This window comes from Indicator indicator, chromosome 6 (assembly GCF_027791375.1).
Source record: "Indicator indicator isolate 239-I01 chromosome 6, UM_Iind_1.1, whole genome shotgun sequence".
Classification (NCBI taxonomy): domain Eukaryota; kingdom Metazoa; phylum Chordata; class Aves; order Piciformes; family Indicatoridae; genus Indicator; species Indicator indicator.
In genome coordinates, this window is record NC_072015.1 from 29,192,051 (window position 1) to 29,212,999 (window position 20,949).

General features: G+C 43.1%; 1 protein-coding gene across 1 annotated transcript in view; it reads right to left on the minus strand.

Annotated features, from left to right (window-relative positions):
• Nucleotides 1-16,620: 16,620 nt before the first annotated feature.
• Nucleotides 16,621-20,949, minus strand: part of VAPA (VAMP associated protein A) — a 31,894-nt gene continuing 27,565 nt past the window's right edge. Inside the window, exons 4-6 of the mRNA XM_054381688.1 lie at nt 19,826-19,906; nt 18,066-18,242; nt 16,621-16,816 (exon numbers count right to left, since the gene is read on the minus strand). Coding sequence (XP_054237663.1) covers nt 16,658-16,816; nt 18,066-18,242; nt 19,826-19,906 — 417 coding nt within the window. The 3' untranslated portion in view covers nt 16,621-16,657. The remainder of the gene's footprint in view (nt 16,817-18,065; nt 18,243-19,825; nt 19,907-20,949) is intronic.

Genomic DNA, 20,949 nt, shown 5'->3' on the forward strand with positions numbered 1-20,949 from the left:
GGCATCTAGGAACTAGGATGGAGTTTGGTTTTCTCCAGCTGGACTTAAGTTTCATATTCAGCATATTTCCAACTTGACTTCCTGAGCTATTGCAGTCAAACAAGTCCCTTAAATACCACCTTGGCTTCTGACTTCTGTTTTAGATCTCACAGCAGGAGAGAATTCATCTTAATTTTTATTTATGACAGTGATGTTCCCTAGATCACACCAGACAAGCTTCCTCCACCAGCATTAGCCACTCCAACATGAGATGGTCCTGTCTCTGGAAAGATATCAATAGGCAAAAGTTGTTGGACCCTTTTCTTTCTCTATGCAAGTGCCAAACACCTGAAACCTGCACATGGTTGCAATGCAGAAACTGAAGCAGAGAGCAAAGGAGCTGCTCCACAGCTTTGGAGCCATCAGGTTACTTGTGGTTTGTGGCCTCTCTCTTAAGTAAGTTGCCCAACATCAAATGTGACAGCAGTTTCAAGAGAAAGATCTGTCAAGTTCTCACCTCTAAAAAGCACATTCATGCCTTGACTCCTCTGAACCACAGACACAAAGGCCTAGTTTCTCCAAGGCTTGGAGTTAGGTTCAATGCAAAGTGTACACAGTGGCCAAGAGATGCATTTTGTTTTTCCCTTATCACTTTGAGGTAGTTAAAGAAGGAGTATTTAGAAAAGGCTTCTCAGAATGCCTTACAAATCTGACTGGGGACACCTCCAGTTTCTTTGTAGTGCTGACGACAAGTGGTATTGTATGATCTGGGTCCTCAGCAGGTGCTACACCAGCTTCCCTCCCTGTGCCTACATACTGTTACTTCATTTTTCTATTGGCCCATACAAGTCAAGTTGGACAAAGATAGAAGTCAGTCTCTGGGATGCTTCATTTATTTGCCAAGCCACATTGTCTGCAAGACTTGTCCTAGGTTTACAGGCACATCACTAGAAGCTAAGCTGCCTTCATCTTTCAGTGTCACCACCACACTAAATCGGCTGCTGCACAGCACCGTCCTCATTAGTCACCCAAAAGAGTCCATGCAGTTTGTTTCTCCAACCTGACCTCATGTGCTGGCAGTCCTGGTTGCTGAAGAAGTTCAGCTGCAAGTGGTTTAGCAGTGGAAGACCTAGAAACTGAGTGGTTTGTCCCATAGTGAAATGCAGAAGCCTTACAAAAAAACGAAGCTATGAACATTGGTGTCTTCAGGAACTGCCAATGTTGCCAGGACAGGAGAAAGGTTTCCCTCAGTAATATCCTACTCAAGGAAATATCTGGCAGAAGAAATGGAAACCTGAAGAAGTTCACAGAATCACACAGTGGTAAGGGTTGGAAGGGATCTCTGAAGATCATCTAGTCCAACCCCCTTGCCAAAGCAGGGTCACTCACAGCAGGCTGCCCAGGATCACAACGTCCAGGTGGGTTTTGAAATCTCTCTAGAGAAGGAGACTCCACAACCTCTCTGGGCAGCTTGCTCCAGTGCTCTGGCACCCTCAATGGAAAGAAGTTTTTTCCTTATGTTCAGGTGGAAATTCTTGTGTTTAGGTGGAAGTTCTTGAGCAAATTGTTTTCACAGGTTCTATTTAAGAAATAGGACAAAAGGGATCAGAAAAAGGAATTCAAACCAAGTGCTCTTGCTGTGTTTCTATCCCGTTTACACATTGTGCCTGCTGCCCTGGGGTAGAATGTCATTTCTATGAACAGAAGTCTGTATTTTGGAGATATAAATGTCTGTCTTGCTTGAGTTGGAGTGTGCTTGCTTAAAGAGTACAGGATTTAAAAAGAAACAAATCTGGTTTATTTTTGTAAACTTACAGGAAGAGATTTTTTCTTTTTTTTTTTTTTTTTTTCTCAGCTATGTTCCAGATTAAACTGCCAGGGAAGTTTAAGCACTTGTTAAACTACTAATTGAAATAAAGGAAAAAAAAAAAAAGCCTAACTGAAAAAAAAAAAGCAGTATTTTTTTTGCCCTTCTATGATGTTTTGTTGACTTCTTACCTGTAAAAAATGATCACTGCCTCAGAAAGCAATACCCCAAAATACCTCTGCTGAGTAACTTGTGCACACACCCCCCTCCCCTAATTTCTTACAGAATCACAGAATTAACCAGGTTAGAAAAGGCCTTCAAGATCAAGTCCAACCTGTCACCCAATACCTTCTAATCAACTAAACCATGGCACTAAGTGCCTCATGCAGTCTTGTTTTAAATACTTCCAGGGATGGTGACTCAACCACCTCCCTGGGCAGCACATTCCAATGGCCAATCACCCTTTCTGTGAAGAATTTCTTCCTAACATCCAGCCTAAACCTCCACTGGAACAGCCTGAGACTGACTCTTGTTCTGTCACTGGTTGCCTGGGAGAAGAGACCAACCCCCACCTGGCTACAACTTCCCTTCAGGTAGTTGTAGACAGCAACTCCTCTTCTCCAGGCTAAACAGTCCCAGCTCCCTCAGCTGCTCCTCATAGGGCTTGTGCTCCAAACTCCTCACCAGCTTTGTTGACCTTCTCTGGACATGTTCAAGCATCTCAACATCTTCCTTAAACTGAGGGGCCCAGAACTGGACACAGTTCACACCAGAAAACTGGTTGGTTTTTGCTTTGTTTTTTTCTCTTCTCTTGAGAACACATCACTGGGAACAGCTCTGACGGATAGTGCTGGGATAATTTGGGTTTCACAGTACATCTTCAGGCTGTCTGAATAAACTAGGGGCTGGAAGTGCCCAGGGAGTAATGATGGTGTTGGCTTGCAAGGAGAGTGCCGCAAAGCAGCTGCGTTGGGACAGAGGGTGTGGTTCAACACAAACCAAGGGGGACCTTATACGTAAAATAGAAGCAAACCAACAGTATTACTGCTCTGCTCTTCCATCCCACCTGCTTTAAGGGCCACCACCTGGGTGAGGAAGCAAGGAGGGATTAGGAAGGACCCTTCAAAAGGAAGTGAAAGATAGAATGGAAGCAAGCCACAGGGTATGAAAAGCTCAGTGCTGTGAGGTTTCACTCCTGCCTCACTTATGCACAGAAAAACAGGTGAAATGCAGTCAGACTTCCACCACCACCCCCCAAAGCTTTGGAGATGACCAGTTTCTGAGTTTTCAGCAGTGACTCAGCAGATCCCTGTAAGATGAGCTGGGTTTTCAGGAAGCATGCCCTAAATTACAAGGTACTCCGAGTGCAATAACCACAGGCTCTTAAGAAGTGGCCTCCCTTCCACACAAAGCACTGGGTAGGGATGAATCCAGGCTTAAATAGATTCTACATGGCATAATTTACTCACTCTTGACACAACAGGGAAGGTTGGGCAATAAAAACCAGCACCACTCATTCTAGATTTTACTGGTGATTTTCCCTCTTACTACAGGTATTTGCCAAGATTTTTTTTCCCCATTCTAGTCTCCTCCTCTGCTGCAGTCACTGCTGATTTTCCTCTTTGCTGCCAGCAATAAAAAATAAGATTAAGAAACAAAATTTCCACTCCACTGCTGAATCACAGAATGTTAGGGGTTGGAAGGGACCTCCAGAAATCATCAGGTCCAAGCCTCCTGCCAAAAGAGGATCACCTAGGGCAGGCCACACAGGAACATGTCCAGGTGGGTTTTGAAAGTCTCCAGAGAAGAAGACTCCACAACCTCTCTTGGCAGCCTCTTCCAGGACTCCATCACCCTCACCATAAAGAAATGTCTCCTCATGTTGAGGTGGAAGCTCCTATGTTCTAGGTTGTACCTGTTGTTCCTTGTCTGGAACACCACCAAAAAGAGCCTGGCATCTTTATCCTGACAGCCACCCCTCGGATATTTATAGACATTAATAACATCCCCTCTCAGCCTTTTCAAGACTAAACAACCCCACGTCTCTCAGTTTTTCTTCACAGCAGAGATGTTCAAGTCCCACAATCATCCTTGTAGCTCTCTGGGGCTCTTTCCAGCAGATCCCCGTCTCTCTTGAACGGGGGAGCCCAAAACTGGATGCAGTATTCCAGGTGTGGTCTCACCAGGGCAGACTAGAGGGGGAGGAGAACCAGGTGAGGACAGATACACCTGTGAGCGATCAAACCATGAGTACCCTCAACAGCTAAAGAAACAGTACTACTGAACTGTCATCAAACACCTTCTCCCCATCTCTTCTTCGCCCCAGTCTGCAGCAGGGTATAGGACCAGTCCATCCGATGGGTTCTAGCTGTGGTGGTACCAAGCCCCAAAGAGAGTAATTAGAACCATAGGTTCAGATAAGGAGATACCTTTAAGATGATCAAGTCCAATCATTAACCCAGCACCACAAAACCACAGCCCTCATCACCACAACTACACATATTTTAAATACCTCCACCACTTCCCTGGGCAGCTTGTTCCAGGGCTTGACAACCCTCCAGGGAAAAAATGTTTCCTAAAATTTAACCTAAACCTCCCCCGGTGCAACTTGAGGCCATTTCCTCTTATCCTATCACTTGTTACATGGAAGAGACCAACACCCACCTTGCTCCAACCTGCTTTCAGGGGGTTATGGAGAGTGACAGGGCTGCAAAGATGGTGAAGGGAGAGGAGCATCTCTTTCACAGGAGAGGCTGAGAGATCTGGGGCTGCTTAGCCCAGACAAGATCAGATAAAGAGGAAATCTTCTCAATGATGGTCATATCTAAAAGGTAGGGGTCAAAAGGGTGGGGCCTGACTCTTTTCAGCACTGCCCAGCAACAGAACCAGGGGTAACAGGCAAAAACTGGAACCCAGGAGGTTCCCTCTGAACAAGAGGAAAAAATTTATTTCATGTGAGGGTGCTGGAGCACTGGGAGAGGCTGCCCAGAGAGTTTGTGGAGTCTTCTTCCCTGGAGAGATTCCAAACCTGCCTGAAGATTGTGATCCTGGGCAACCTGCTGTGTGTGACCCTGCTTTGGCATGGGGGTTGGACTGGATGATCTCCAGGTCCCTTTCAACCCCTACTGTTCTATGATTCTGTGCTAAAGTCTCCCCTCAGCCTCCTTTTCTCCAGACTAAAGCACCCCAGTTTCCTCAGCTGCTTCCCCCAAGACCCATTCTCCAGACCTTTCACCACCTTCATTGCCCTTCTCTGGACACCCTCCAGCACCTCGATGTCCTTCTTGGAGTGAGGAGCCCAAAACTGAACCCAGTATTCGAGGTGCAGCCTTACCAGTGATGAGTACAACGGGACAAGGCAGGTAACTTCTGTGTGTCTTCCATTAATCGGAACTGTCCGTGACCAGCTCCTCCGCATGGATCCCAGCATGGATCTCCCACGGGATCCACCGTGGGGCGGTGACTGGGGCGCAGGGACCGGCGGCAGGAGGCCGGGGAGACGTTGCCATCTGGTGGCTACAATCTGCTCAGCAGCCACTTTCCCGCCAGTTTGCCCCCCAAAACAAGGGGAGTAGAGGGCGAGGAAACCAAAACCAGCGAGTTTAAAGGTCAGTCCCCTTTATGGAGACCAGGAAGCGGCAGCAGCTGAGCCGAGGCCAGGCGTGCTCGGTCTGATTACAGCTATTAATTTAAACCACTTGAGACGGTCAGAGTAGTAAAGATGGGGCAGAGGAGTGCAAGAGTGACATCTTTCAACCTCCCTCTCTCATGAAATACAGGGAGGATCAGCAGATCCTGGGTAACCAGAAGACACATCTTAATCCTGAAGCCAGTTTCTCCACTGTACAGCCCATGGGTTTTTGCACCCAGACAATAAAACCTACACACAGCTTGGTGACATTTACAAATCTTCCCTAAGGATCAAACCAACACTGTAATTTCATTCCACGTGTTCTCTCCTCACCACTGTCCATGTGAGCGAGAAAGAGAAAAGGACTCACAGGAGCCACACTCAGAGGAGATCTGAAGTTACGTTTTCAAGAGTTAAAAAACACCAAAACAAAGCTTTGCACACACCCCACACCCCAAGCCAGCACTGCAGCCCCTCCTGTGTGCCCAGCACCATACAATAGGGACAAAGCTTTGTGAACCTACATGATGTGCACTAAAGGTATTTTTTCCCACATTCCTTAAAGGATACTGGAGTAACGAGATGTAAATACACCATTCTTCACTACTTCATCCATGGAATTATCACTATTTTTAATGAGGAATACCACACATTCGCTAAAACTGATCCAAGAGCTACATAGACTGTCAAACACACTCTACATGCTAAAAAATACTACTGATTTTTGACAGATGTTTCAAATCTGATATTATTATTATTGACTGACTCTAGGAGCAACTGCTTTAGCTTCCATGATTCCAACCAGGAATAGGAGATAACTATCTCCTGTAAGTGGCAGGATGAGGGAAAGGCTTTAAGCTTGAGAAGGGCAGGTTTAGACTGGATATTAGGAAGAAATTATTTACAGTGAGGGTGGCGAGACACTGGAATAGGTTGCCCAGGAAGGTTATGGATGCTCCTTCCCTGGAGGTGTTCAAGGCCAAACTGGATGAAGCCTTGAGCAACCTGGTCTGGTGGAATGTGTCCCTACTCATGGCAGGGGGGTTGGAGTAGGTATCTCTGAGGTCCCTTCCATCCTAAGCCATTCTATGATTCTACAATCTTGAGTCAGCATCCTCCTGCTTCTCTTTGAAGGTCTCACATCAACACCCACCAAGGTTCAGAGTGCAGTTAGTGGGTTGGTTGGACAAGACAGCTTGGCAAGGTTTGGCAAGAAGTAAGGAAGTGTTTCTGCACCCAAAAATAGCAGGAGCAGCTAAAGTAGGAAAGTGGGTTAGAAGTGACTGAAGCAATCACAAATGTATGACACAAGGTAAAGTCTTGTAGTAACCCAGTTCCACCCTAAACCAGTTTGCATGTTGGCACATCAGCACCTCAGAAAGCTTTGTGATCCCAGATCAGACACAAACATGAACATACACAGACACCTACAGAGGTTTTGCATAACACTCTTCTTACACCTGCCCATGGGGAATTTACGTTTGCATGGCTCACCTCACCTGAGCAGAGCGCTGGAGGACTTGGGTCACACATTGCTTTGTCCCTGCTGCACTCCCAGAGCAGAAGCCAAGGAGATCAGGAGGTCCCTGTACATCTACCACTGGTTAAGTTGCTGAAAGTGTTTATTTTTGATGAGATGCTTCATTTCTACACCTCTAGTTCCACAAATGCAACTTCTACATACCTCTAGAAGTGGACTTAGAATACAACCATTTGCTTTTTATTTCTTAGAATCACTGGTCTTAGAGCAGCTTTCAGCTCAGTTTCAGTTGCTCTGAACATCAGACTCCTTCTCCCACCTGTTGGTTGTCACAGAGTCATTAGCATTTCTGATGTACCTGAGCAGAGCAGGTCAAAGTGCAGATATTTTATGGATATAAGCTGGAACAGAGGATGTTCCACCTCAGCATGAGAAGAAACTTCTTTACTGTGAAGGTACCAGAACAGGTTGCCCAGAGATGTTGTGGAGTCTCCTTCTCTGGAGAGACTCCAAACCCACCCAGACACGTTCCTGTGTGGCCTGCCCTAGGTGATCCTGCTTTGGAAGGTGGGTTGGACTCAATGATCTTTTGAGGTCCCTTCCAACCCCTACCATTCTCTGATTTTATGCCTATGTGCAGGTTTGTGTTTCTTCCAACTTGCAGCATTTCTCACCCCATCATTCAGTAGTTTTCCTGCATCACCTCCTTCTTGGGCACTTCAAGCTCTGTTCCCACCCCACACACCCTGCATGAGCTTAGTCCTGTGACAGCTGTTTTTCCCCCACCATGCCTGGAGCTAACGTGCTCCTAACACACTTCTCTCACCCACATGTTGACAAGTGCTGGGCTACCTCCAGCGTGCTTGATCTTTGCCCAAGCTGGCAGCCTGGCAAGCACACCAGCACTAACTGGTCCAACAGCAGCAAGCAGGACAGGGATCTTTCCAGCTCACTGTGCCAGCTTGCCCTGGATGGGAGCACTAATTTAAATGTCTTTCATCTCCGCTCTAATTTCTCTGTAATTGGAGGTACTTGGTATCTGCAAAACATCAACCTATCAAACACAGCTTCTATTAGATTTCAAACCCACACAGGGAGTAGTGCAAAGATGCAGTCACCACATAAACTTTGTCTCTTTAAGGAGTTCAGGTTTTCCACAACCAAACTGACCTTCCTTTGGCATTGTAAGCTGGTTCCTGTGGAGGCAGGATGAAAAGGTAATTTCACCTCATCAGGAGAGCAATCTGTTCTGATTTTCTTGAAGCTGGGACCTGAAATGAGATGCCTAAGGGCTAAACCATTTCCAAGGTATTGCACAGGAAAGCGAAGTCTGAAGGCAGTGCCATCAAATTGAAAGCTGCATTGGAAATCGGATGTTAGAGAGCCCTGGGCATGAACACAGTGAAAGTCCTTCTGTTTCTGAGACTGGTCACCCTGTTTGAGGCTTTACACCATGAGGATGGAGAGAAATTCCCACTCCTGGTGAAGGCCACAGTAGATTTCAGCATACCTGGGGCGAAGGCAGCACACACAGACCTTTCTAACAGCCCAGCTCTCCTGAGAAGACAAAGCCACCAACAAAGCCTCCTCTGAAGGAGTTCATCTGGCTGTTCACATGACCTGTCTCTGCCTACCAGTACCCCTTCTCTTGACACTGATCACTCCTGAGATGTGGAACAGGTGTCTCCTGTTTATCCTGTTGGATTTTTCAATGAACCTCAGGTGGTTAAGGCATCAAGACAAATGAGCCACCATGTGAGCTCCAAGCTTCTATGAACCGCTCCATCACCAAAGCTGCACTCCTTCAGACCTCTGATTACAGCTCAGGGCTCTCTCTTGCTTTGACTAAGGGTTCAAGTTTTGTTTCCTGCAGACTCTCCTCCTAAGCCTTTCCAACACATGGTGCTATCAACTAGACTGTCCTACATAGTCATAGATTAGTTTGAGTTGGAAGGGACTTTAAAGATCATCTAGTTCAACCCCTCTGCCACAGGGAGGGACACCTCTTACAAGACCAGGCTGCCCAAGGCCCCACCCAACCTGGCTTTGAACACTTCCAGGATTGGAGCCTCCACAACTCTGGGCAACCTCTTCCAGTGCCTCACCACCCTCATGGTGAAGAATTTCTTGCAAATGTCTAATCTCAATGATCTAAACTGATGCCTGTCAACCATTAAGAAACAGAGCACCATCTTTATATAGAAGACCATACAATCATGGAATACTTTGGGTTGTAGAATCACAGAATCAGTCAGGGTTGGAAGGGACCACAAGGATCATCTAGTTCCAACCCCCCCTGCCATGGGCAGGGACACCTCACACTAGATGAGGCTGGCCAAAGCCTCATCCAGCCTGTCCCAACTCCCCTGCAGTCAGCAGGGACATCTGCAACTAGAGCAGATTGCTCACAGCCCCATCCAAGCTGACCTGGAATGGTTCTAGGGATGGGGCTTCCCCCACCTCTCTGAACAACCTGGGACAGTGTCTCACTGTGGGAAACATTTCTTCATTCTCTCTAGTCTAAACCTCCTCTCTTTTAGTTTAAAACCATCACCCCTTGTCCTGTCAGAGAAGGCCTTGCTCAAAAGATAATTATTAGATTCTCATTAATGTTCCTCAAAACAGCCCTCATATCTCTGCAGCCTGGAAAGCAGCAACAACAGAAAAGCATTTAGGAATTCAGAGTGAAAACATGGCAGTAGATTTAACCTCTGTAAGAGGCTGCTCTTGCTGGAGCACCTTCCCTTGCAGGAGTCCAAACCCAATTAGGCTTTAATAGAAGAAGTGCTTGGCTCTTCTGAAGAAGCATTTCCTTCAAACGTCAGAGCCTGGCTGTCTGTGTAATTTGTGTTTGGACGATCAAAGCAGTGATGGAAAAATGTTTAGCCACTCCCGTGGGTAGAATAAAGAGACAGCACCAGAAGCAGTGGAGTCATAGAGATTCACAACTGTTTTCTTTCACTTGAGAAGTACAAACAGCACCGGCTCCACAGAAGGTTCTCCTGGTGCACAGATACACTTTTATCTTTCAAGACGGCAAATAAAACATGCCCAAATGTTTAGCATCCTTTAGTTTTCCTATTTTCATTTTTCCCCCCGACCTCTACTCTCTTCAGCACAGCTCAGGCATTTTTACAAAGGCATGTAGGTGATAGAATGAGTGGTGGTGGCTTCAAACTGAAGAAGCTGGATTGAGATTAGACATTTGCAACAAATTCTTCCCCCTGAAGGTGATGAGGCACAGGAACAGGCTGCCCAGAGAAGCTGTGGAGGCTCCAAGGCTGGAAGTGTTCAAAGGCATGTTGGATGGGGCTTTGAGCAGTGTGGCCCTGTAATAGGTGTCTGTGCTCATAGCAGGTAAGGTGGAACTAGACGATCTTTAAGGTCCACTCCAACCCGAATCATTCTGTGATTCTAATCCCCAACAGCAAAATCCTGTTCAACACCTCTCTACCAACCCTGTTTTCTGCCTGCCCAGCACTCAGCTCCAGTAGCAGACAAGTCAACAGACAGGTCTTTAAGAAGATGCTTTAGAAGTCCATGAATGATTTCCAAGCAGCATTTCAGAAATCCAACCAAAAAAACCCTACTTGGACAAGGTTCAGGAAAGGCTTGATGAGAAACAGGATGGAGTGTGCTAGAGAACAGAGGCTGTGCCTGAACCAGCCCTTCCTGATCATGCGTCCCCACACCTGTGCTTCAGATTCCCCACCTCTAAAGCCAGGATAAGCAATGCAGGCTGAGGCACTCACAATGATTGCTATTTATTACCCACTCTGACAGCAGCCTAGCCACTGATGACCAATGCCATCACCTACACACCTGAACCTGTACTAGCTAGAACTTTCAAGAATATTCTGAAATAATTATTCCCAGATTATGAGACCCCATGTGCAGTCCTGTGTCCAGCTCTGGAGTCCTCAGCACAGGAGAGACACGGACCTGTTGGTGTGCAGCCAGAGGCCACAAAGTAATGCAAGGGCTGGAACCCGTCTGCTGTGAGTACAGGTTCAGAGAGTTGGGGTTGTTCAGCCTGGAGAAGGCTCCAGGAAGAACTTTTTGGGGACTTTCAGTACTTAAAGGGACCTATAAGAAAGCTGGGGACAGACCTTTTAGCAGGGCTTGTTGTGACAGGAGGGTTATGGTTTTAAACTAAGAGAAGGAGATTTAGACTAGAGAGAATGAAGAAATGTTTTCCACTGAGGGTGGTGAGACACTGTCCCAGGTTGCCCAGAATGGTGGGGGAAGCCCCATCCCTAGAACCATTCCAGGTCAGCTTGGATGAGGCTGTGAGCAACCTGCTCTAGCTACACATTTCCCTGCTGACTGCAGGGGAGGTTGAACTAGATGAACTTTAAAGGTCCTTTCCAACCCAAACCATTCCATTGACTGCAGAACTTGGATGAGAAGCAAACTAACTTAAAAAACAAACAAAAAAAAAGCAACAAACCAGAACTCACAAGGTGGTGGTTTAGTTTTTCTTATGCACAGGTTTAAAATAATTATTTCAGTAACTCTTAATTATTTTTAATTAATTTTCAATCTACTTCAAACACCTGAGCTGCAACAGCTGTGTGTCTCACACCTCTGTGTCTGGATACTCTCTAACAACCTTTACATATTTTCTAAAGAAGAGGGAGGGGAAGAGCAGAGTTTCAGCACCAGCAGCCATAGAAGCAGCTGCTATAGAAACAAGAGATTCAACATCCCAGCATTACAGACTTGGTAAAGTTAGAGAATGGTTGGACTCAAATGATCTTTAAGGTGTTTTCCAACAAAAACGATTCTATGATTCTATGGTGAGGTACTTATGCCATGATTTAATTAAAATGTGACTGCTAGAGGACGAACTAATTGATTTAATCCAGAGCAGTTCCCAGATCCAGTTCACCACGCAAACACATAAACCCTTGTCCTAGCAGGACCATAAAAATGGTCAGAGGGCTTGAACATCTCTCCCGCAAAGACAGGCTGAGAGAATTGGGGTTGTTCAGCCAGAAGAGAACACTCCAGGGAGACCTTTTTGTGGCCTTCCAGTACCGGAAGGGAGCCTACAAGAAAACTGGAAAGGGACTGTTTACAAAGGTATGCCGCACTAGGAGAAGAGACAAAGGTTTTAAACTAGAGAAGGGATTTAGGTTGGACATTAGGAAGAGGCTCTTCACTATGACGATGGTGAAACACTGGAACAGGTTTGCCCAGTGAGGTGGTGGAGGCCCTATCCCTGAAGACATTCAAAGTCAGGCTTGATAGGTTTCTGAGCAACTTGATATAGTTTAAGATGTCCCTGTTTATCATAGGAGGGGTTGCACTAACAACCTCTGGAAGTCTCTGCCAACCAAGTGCAATCATAGAATGGTCTGGGTTGGAAGGGACCTCCAAAGGTCATCTAGTCCAACACACTCTGCAGTAAGCAGGGGCATCCTCAACTACATCAGGTTGCCCAGAGCCCTGTTGAGCCTCACCTTGAATATTGCAGGGGATGGGGCCTGCACAACCGCCCTGGGCAACCTGTGATTCAGACGAGGCGCAGGCACTGACCTTATGGCCTAGCAGCAATGAGTCAGCCAAATAAAGAATCAGTTGTTTTGCTTTTGCACAAGACCTCATTTCCATGCAACCGTTTGTCCCTTAAAGGGCGAATAAAGATGGTGACACCATGGCTACCTCTTGCTTTTGGAGCCCTGCTAGAATCAGCAGTTCTTAAGCATAAGAAACCTGTGTTCAGAAAGAACACATCACACAAAGTTTGATCAGATACTTGGTTACATTGAGGGTCCCTGGAAGAGAAATTGACAGGAAATAAAGAAATTGATCTAATTTAATCCTCATTAGTTTCAGTGCTTCCTACAGGAGCTTGAACCTTCATGAAAATTGGATCCTGTATACCTTCCGCCTCCTGTCCAATATTTATATATGCCACCAGACCAAGCTGCCACAGAAACTCAAAATAAGCAATGCCAGAGCTCCCTGGCTGCAGTGGTCAGTACCACACAGGGATCTGCCCCTCAGGAGACACAGGAACTAGCACAGAAAGCAAAGCAGTATGCGTACAAAGATGAGCTACAGTTTCCAATCCCAACTGCAAGCACGAAGAGCAAGGCAGTGCAATAGTACAGTAGCTGTTGCTTGAGGTTGCTGTGTAACTGTGGAGCTTTCATTCCATCTTTTGCCACAGATTGAAGCAAGTCACTTCAAGCACAAACACCTGGGGACTCCAAACAAGAGAACTCTTTGTCATGACGATTATAAATCCCCACAACCCATCAGCATACCCAGCTTTGCCTGCTCTTCACTCCAGCGCTGAACCTTCATGCTCTTTGCCAGCAGTACCCAGAAGCAGGCCAGTGAGGTGGACACCTATTAGGACTTTACAGAACGGAGGGAAAGTCAGGGAGAGGTTCCAAAATAAAAAGAACACTTACCACATTTTTAATGGTTTATTAACACTTCAATTTTTAATATGTTTGAAGAAGGCCTGAAAGATAAATTTTGCTTATTGGCTTTGTCTTTTCCTCTTTGGCAAAACGTCACCTTCCACCTCCTCCCTCTACCCTACCTTCTCCCAAGAGGATAATGCAGTTCCAAGCTAGCGTTTGGTTGCTGCTTATACGTAAACTTGCTTCAACCATAGCAGCAGAAACATGCAAGCCTGGGCCTTAGTGTTTGTCAACAGCTTTTAAAGAATGTGTAGAAATGCACCAAAATGTTGTACTTTGATATCAAGAATTGTTTCTCCAATGAACTTCATATATATATATATATTTTTATATTTTTAAGTGGGTTAAATTCAGTGCCCAGAATTACCAGAGAAGCTATATCATCTATTTCACTAAGCTTTTTTTCATTTTTCTCCCTGAACCATCATTACTGCTACTACTACTCTTTTTAAAGTGCTATAGTTATTAAAACTTTACTCTTGCCCTTTAAAAAAAAAAAATCATGAGGGCAAGCTGCACAGTGTATTGAACTGAAGTTACACATTAACCCTCACAACAACTTTATGGGCATCACACCACTGGGAGCAGAGGAGAGACTGCATTTCCCCACACTTACGTAAGCAGGCAGAGACAAAGCAAGAAGTTCTAACCAACCATTTCAGGAACAAAGACAAACAATTTAATCCATATTACAGAATTTCACTGAGTACAGTTGATCTCATCCAAAGTGACTCCTGAGAGCAAAAAGAGTTTGGTTGTTTTTCGGGTTTGTTTTTTTTTTTTTTCAGCATTACATTTTATATACAGCTAGGAAGGGTTTACTGGACACCAAGACAGTCTGCTTATACCATTAGTAAGTACACTGGTGATGAGACCACCACACGCTTTTCACTTTGAAGACATTGCTTAAACCATATTTTACCACCACCTATTTGTTAGTTATGAGAAGAGTTATTTCAATCTCTGTTTAGGGTTTATTTTTTTTTTTTTACCTTATTTCTGCCACCAGACATCAAAATGTCAGTCAGCTGCATCAAGCGATGACTCCTTTTCCTGCTCTCCAAGTGCTAGCTACCCTTGGAAACTTCCATATTCTGTGCTATAATGCTTTAACATCTTCCAGAGGATTGATTTCATTTTTTTGTTTTTCCCTTCAACACAGGAATAACTATGCTCTGTCTGAAGCAAACTACATCCTGCACACTATTGCTTTTGTATTTTCCACATAGGAACAGGCTATGAAAGTTTTTGATGTGGCGATGTTCTGTTACCAGGACCAGGGGGTGGGGAAAAAAATACATCAGGAAGATTATTACATCATTCTGAACCAGTGGAAACAAAATAATCAAGATCTCTTAACATGTTGTGGTTTTGGTTTTTTTTCTTCCAGTCACTGGGATGGAAGGAGGCTTGAATGCAGACATTGGAACAAGTAATTGAGAACATCTGTGCTTGCATGCTCAAGTGCAAAGATAAGCAGTGTTTGCATTTTCTTCATCATCTTCCTTGCACACGGGCAAGATGTTACAAAAGAAGTTTATCACCGAGAGCAATGACAGAATGTGATGTAATTGTGAGTTTTCTTCTTCAAAAATCAAACAACAACAGCAAAAAAACACTTGAAATCAAAAGGCAACCAAGATCATGTACATCTTCTCCAGAACATTTTAGTCAGCCACACAAGGTGGCATATACCGAAGTTTAACACTTAGCTGCACCACATCCAGTCAAGCTGCCCAAGACAGCACATGCATTTTGCTTGCAGGAGTATTCCCCCTTTCCACAATTTTTTCAGTTGACAAGTAACCCCGTGGTTTTGATTATTCAGAAGTACAAGGAGTATTTTGCTCCAACGTTGTTTGGTTTTATGACATGCTCAGATGAGGCAAGACATAAGATTAAGTGCAGGGAAGCATTTCAGACCCCCAAACATGGTGTTCTGTAAAACTCAGCTATACATGGCTAAACACAGGTAAATCTGCCAAGAGCTGGATCAAAATTATTTTTGTTTTCAAAAGGTGAGCACAGCTGAGGCTCACTTAGCAAATATCAACTCTTCTGCATCACCAGATTCTCTATGGGTGCCTGAATGGTTCAGCTTGAACTTTGAGTATCTGCCACAATAGAATTATAAACCCTGTAATTTAATATATGTTAATCAGGTAACCCCATGAAGTCAAAGAACTATGTTGACTCTTGGAAGACACCCAGAAGATCCAAAGGTGGAACAGAAGGTTGATTATTATACTCTCACACAATCCAAGCAAGTTGTTAATATATTGAAAACACTTGTATCTGGTACTTGTACCTGCTGGATATCCAAACTAATCTGTCCCAAACCAAGTTCAATAACCATCCTCTCTGTAGCTGAAAGCAGCCAGAAAACATATATTTTCTTTTTTTTAAGCAAATGAAATGGAAACCAATTTTTTTTAAACCCCCAAGCTTCAATTACAACAGTCTAAGCCAGAGACTTAAGCAAATGGACTTCAAAATAGCCACTTGTTACAAGTAGTAAATTACCATGAACAATGAACTTGTTAGGAACCCCTCCTAAAAGTATGACACACACAAACAGGCTATCCAGCAGAAAAATCTGTTAACAATTTTATTTCTTTTGTAATGTTAAATAGTATGGGACATGACTGGAAGGATGAAGAACTCTCAACACCGCCTCACAAGGAATAAGAAAGAAATTCTGCCGTGACATTAGCAAAGTAAAGGAGAAAATTTACACAGTAAGAGGCACCATTTCCCCCAGAATACCTCTCTTGTCATATTCCTGAATGAGTGGGATTAGCAATCTAATAAATCATTTTTTTTTCCAGAGGTAACAGCAACAGATAAAACTTTAAAGGATTATTAAAATAACATTTACAAGACTCTGAACAAATTTCTGAATTCTTATTAAAACCACAGAAAAGAAAAGAACAATTCTTTTGTTTATGAACTTTATCATTAAGGACTGACTGTGCAACTGACACCTGCTATTGATGACAATGTACAATTTTGTCCAGGAGCCAGACAGTTTGTCTTGTCAGATTGTGTTTTCTAACCGTACGAGATCATTAAAGGCAAAGCCTGTAATGATGCTGTACACAAACAAACAAACCAAAAAAAAAAAGAAAAAAAAAGAAATAAATGGCCACTTGGGCCATACTACCAATGAAGTGGTAGGTAAACAAATCTTTTTTCTGGCCAAGAAAAAAAATATAAAATGAGGGAAAGGAAAAAAAAAAAAAAAGAGAGAGGGGGGGAAAAAAAAAAAAAGAGAAAAAAAAATGAAGCCGCATTTTGCATGCTTCTCTCACACATCCTTTCTACAAGATGAACTTCCCTAGAAAGAATCCGATGAAAATGGCTGCAATTACAACCAGAAGTGAAGGAAGAGAATTAGAGCCGTTATCTCTGATGGCCAAAGCCGTGGGGGATCCAGATTTATCCGAGTGCGCTACCTTTCTGAGCCTCAAACCTTCATCCTGAGGTTGGGGGAGGAGGGGAAAAACAGATGAAAGAAACAAGATTTACCAAGACATCTACTTCACAGTTGTAAAAACTGAACTCAAAGGCCAAATTTACTGCTGAACATTTAAATAAAGTTTAAAAGAAAGAAGATCAGACCACACCAAAATATGAACATGGTGAGCCCTAGTATTTCAAATAAGGACAGGTAACCTGGCTGCTCTCCATCCTCTGGTTAAGAAATACTCTGAAATTCTTGCTAGGCACAACAAAGGATCCTGCTTTTACTTACTAATTAGCAGCAATTCCTTACTTTTAAGGAGAAGCCTCTGCTTTGTGCAGTATCTTTCCAAATATCCCCATGTCATCACAATTACAGGTGTGGACAAACATTTTTTTTCATGGTTCTTTAAAGGCTGTCATGGCCAAATCCTCAAATAGCAAAAAGCAAATGGACAGAAAAATCACAAAGCCACAACTTGCCTAGGTACAGGTTACTAAATAGCACCTTTATATCAAGATACTGGCAAGTAGTTCTTGCTTACCCCCTCTGGCCAAACAACTGTTCTTGTTCCCTAACAATTTGTGGTACAGAATGCTACTGCCCCTTTGGATTTCATTGACTTGTTCTTAATAAAAATGACACTTTCATTCAAAGCTATTATGCTATCTCTGATTTAGACTTGAGGTAACCACTACTAATTTGACATCTCTAATTTAGACTTGAAGTAACTGGTACTAATTTGGTATCTCTGATTTAGACTTCAACATAGACCACCATAAATAGCACCTAGACTTGAAGTCATGGCTACTAAATTGGTATGTCTGGATTAAAGTTTAGTAACTGCTACTAATTTGGCATCTCTGGATTAAATTTGAAGTAACTGCTACTAATTTGGCATCTCTGGATTAAATTTACAGTAACTGCTACTAATTTGGCATCTCTGGATTAAATTTACAGTAACTGCTACTAATTTGGTATTTCTGACCTACACTTCACCTAAGACCACCATAAATAGGACCAGTTCATTTAATAAAATTATGTAGCTTCAGTATCTCATCCGTGACCATCACAAAGTCTCAATCACTGAGAAATTCAAAACATAAGGTCAGTAAAATCCTGTTACAACTCAATCCTGACAACCACTAGTAGTTGTAGTTGTCAGAGGTAGTTGTAACTACCTCCTGGAATACACATCTAGCGGCCTAATGACAAGCCAGATCTTTCAATCAAGAGATCGATACAAGCAAGGAAGCAGAACTTACTCTCAGGTGCCGATTTTCATCCGTCAGCTTCATAATCTCTGCTTGAAGTCTTTTGCATTCCTCCATTAGCTTCCTTGTTTCGGTGTCATTAAGTGAAACACTATGTGATTTTGGCATCGGGCCATCCTGCTTAGATGTATTCAGGACTGGGGCGGGTTTGCTTGCATCTATGTCATTCTACAGACATTAAGAAAGGCACAGAGAATTTTACTTACCTAGAGAAAAAAACATGACCTACAGCTTAAAAGTGAAACAATCCAGCAACTCATACAGTGCAATGAAGTTTACAGTGTTTACAGTAATCTGAACAAAACCTTCAGGGGGTTGGAGCACCTCTGCTATGAGAACAGGCTGTGAGAGCTGGGGTTGTTCAGTCTGGAGAAGAGGAGGCTAATATCAGCCTGTCAGTACCCGAAGGGCCTACAAGAAGGATGGAAAGAGACTGTGTACAATGGCCTGTAGTGATAGGACAAGGGACAGTGATTTCAGACTAGAGAAGAATAGATTTAGATTGGATGTTAGGAACAAGTTCTTTACCATGAGAGTAGCGGAACACTGGAACAGGTTGCATGGAGAGGTGGCTGGGGCCCCATCGCTGGAGATACTCAAAGTGAGGCTCGACAGGGTTCTGGGCAACCTGATCTAGTTGAGGATGCCCCTGCTGACTGTAGAGGGGGTTGGATTAGATGACCTTCGGAGGTCCCTTCCAACCCAGACCATTTTAGGATTCTATGATTCTGTTGTCAGTTCAAATATTAGCTCCGTATTAAAAAGCAACCTGATCTAGTTGAAGATGTCACTGCCTGTGGCAGAAGGGCTGGAGCTACTCAATTATACTCACATTGCATCTGAAAAATATCTTTACATGGCACTCCAAAATGCGTATGAAAAAAATGGTTGTAAAGACAGCTACTGGACAGCTGGCAGCCTTTACTGAGACCTTTTATACATGTAAATAATGAGAATTCCAAGTAAAAAATAAAAAAAAAAAAAAAACCATAATGCTGAAGAATTTTGTCATAACTGTCAGTTATGTAGAAGTTTGCAGAATAACTATTATGCCAAATATAAAGCAACACAAACAGACCTTCAGTCTGCATACAATGAAACTGTCATCTCCTACACAACTGGAATAGATTGTGTCTGAAGGTCCAAAAAGAGGTAATTGGGATTTTTTTTTTTCGGTCTGATTATATCTTTATCGATGCCACAAAAACAGCATTTAGGATTCCCAAAGCATGCATTAATTTCTAAGCTTCTCTTTTCTACTTCCTTTTCTAACTCACTTGAGTTAGAAACAGACCTTTTAAAACAAGTTTTTAAAATTCTTTAAAAAAAAAGCATTTAATACTTTAAAAAGCAAGCTCTGTGATTCACTTTTCACTGTATGCAAGACTGAAGAGTCTCTAGTTTTGATCTAGCAGTAAAAAAATGCTGAAATAATTTAATAATAAAAATAATGAAATTATTGGTTTTTGCATTAGTCTCCATTGCTGGAGTTTTTATGGTCCAGTTAGACAGGTTGCTCTGCTTCTGAGAAAAGTTCTGGACCTGATGGTATTTCAACATCCCCTTTTGACCTGGGCTGTTCTCTGGATCCTCAAGAAGTTAATCCTGAACATCCTTCTTGCCTGATTTAATATCAATTCCTACAATCCATTTAATCAATAAATCAAATAAATTTAAAAACTAGTCAGGACAAATATCTGCGAGATCCTAACAGTCAGTGTGTGATAGTTTCTTACTCTTTTCTTACTCACCAGTTTATCGTTTTCATTGGGCATTTCAAACACGCATCTCAACTTGGAATCCATTAATTCATCAGGTTTTGCTTCTTTCCACTAAGACAACAATTAACAGAGTTAATTAAGGTGCCAAACTCATGAAAACATCAAACAGTTCATAAGCTTGCTCCTAGGACTTGCTTCCCACACAGCTGAATGCTGCCCTTACCCTAGCTGCAATCTTCAGACCTGCTTCTGAACAATATTTTCTTGGTTCACTTTGACTACTGCAAAGTAACAAAAACTAGAAACAGTTAAAAGCTAGAAATGGAAACTGAATGCAAGGATGGGTCCAGTGGTTTGTTGGGGACAGGGAGGGGACAATACAGCAGTTCCTTTAACACATAATGAGGAACAAGCACCATCTTGAGTCAATTGTAGAACCAATTTCTAGCCCTTGGTTAAATGTACTCCTTATTTCCCATCTTGGAGACACCAATTTTATACCAAAGACCGAAAGACACCTTTTAGTGACTCTGAATTTAATTCCAGAGTAAATTTCTTCAGTTCTTCATACTCTAGTTTTTTAACCACTTCCTCCATTACTACATAAGACAAATTCCAATTTGAGCCTTTTCCAAAGCTGTTTATCAAAACATTTTAAATTCTAATGTTTACCAATATATTTAAATAACTGTGATATATACTGGATTCTCTCTACTAAGCAGACAACTAACTTTCAAAGCACACATTTCAGGTAGTTGCCTTAAATCTTTAGGCTCAGGAGATTGATCTGAAATTTGCAGCAGTTTATCCAACAATAAATCCTCTGAAGTTACCTTAGAATTACAGGTCTTACAGACCAGAACATCCAAGTTTTTCATAACATCCTTCCTTTCCTTTGTTGTTCTTTCCTTTCAGTGCTTTTAGCTGTACAGTAACTTACAGCTGCAATTACCCATTTTCTGCAAGATCTGTTTCTCAGCACAGAAATACTTGAGCACACTAAGAAAGCAGTTGTTTGAAAGTGGATTTTTATATCCTCAAAGAACTACGCTTCACTTGCCACACATAACAAAGAGCTATGAGAGCTTATTAAGGAAACCAGACCAGTAAGAAGAGAGCTGTTAAGCTTTTAAGACACGTAGCTAAAGTTAACA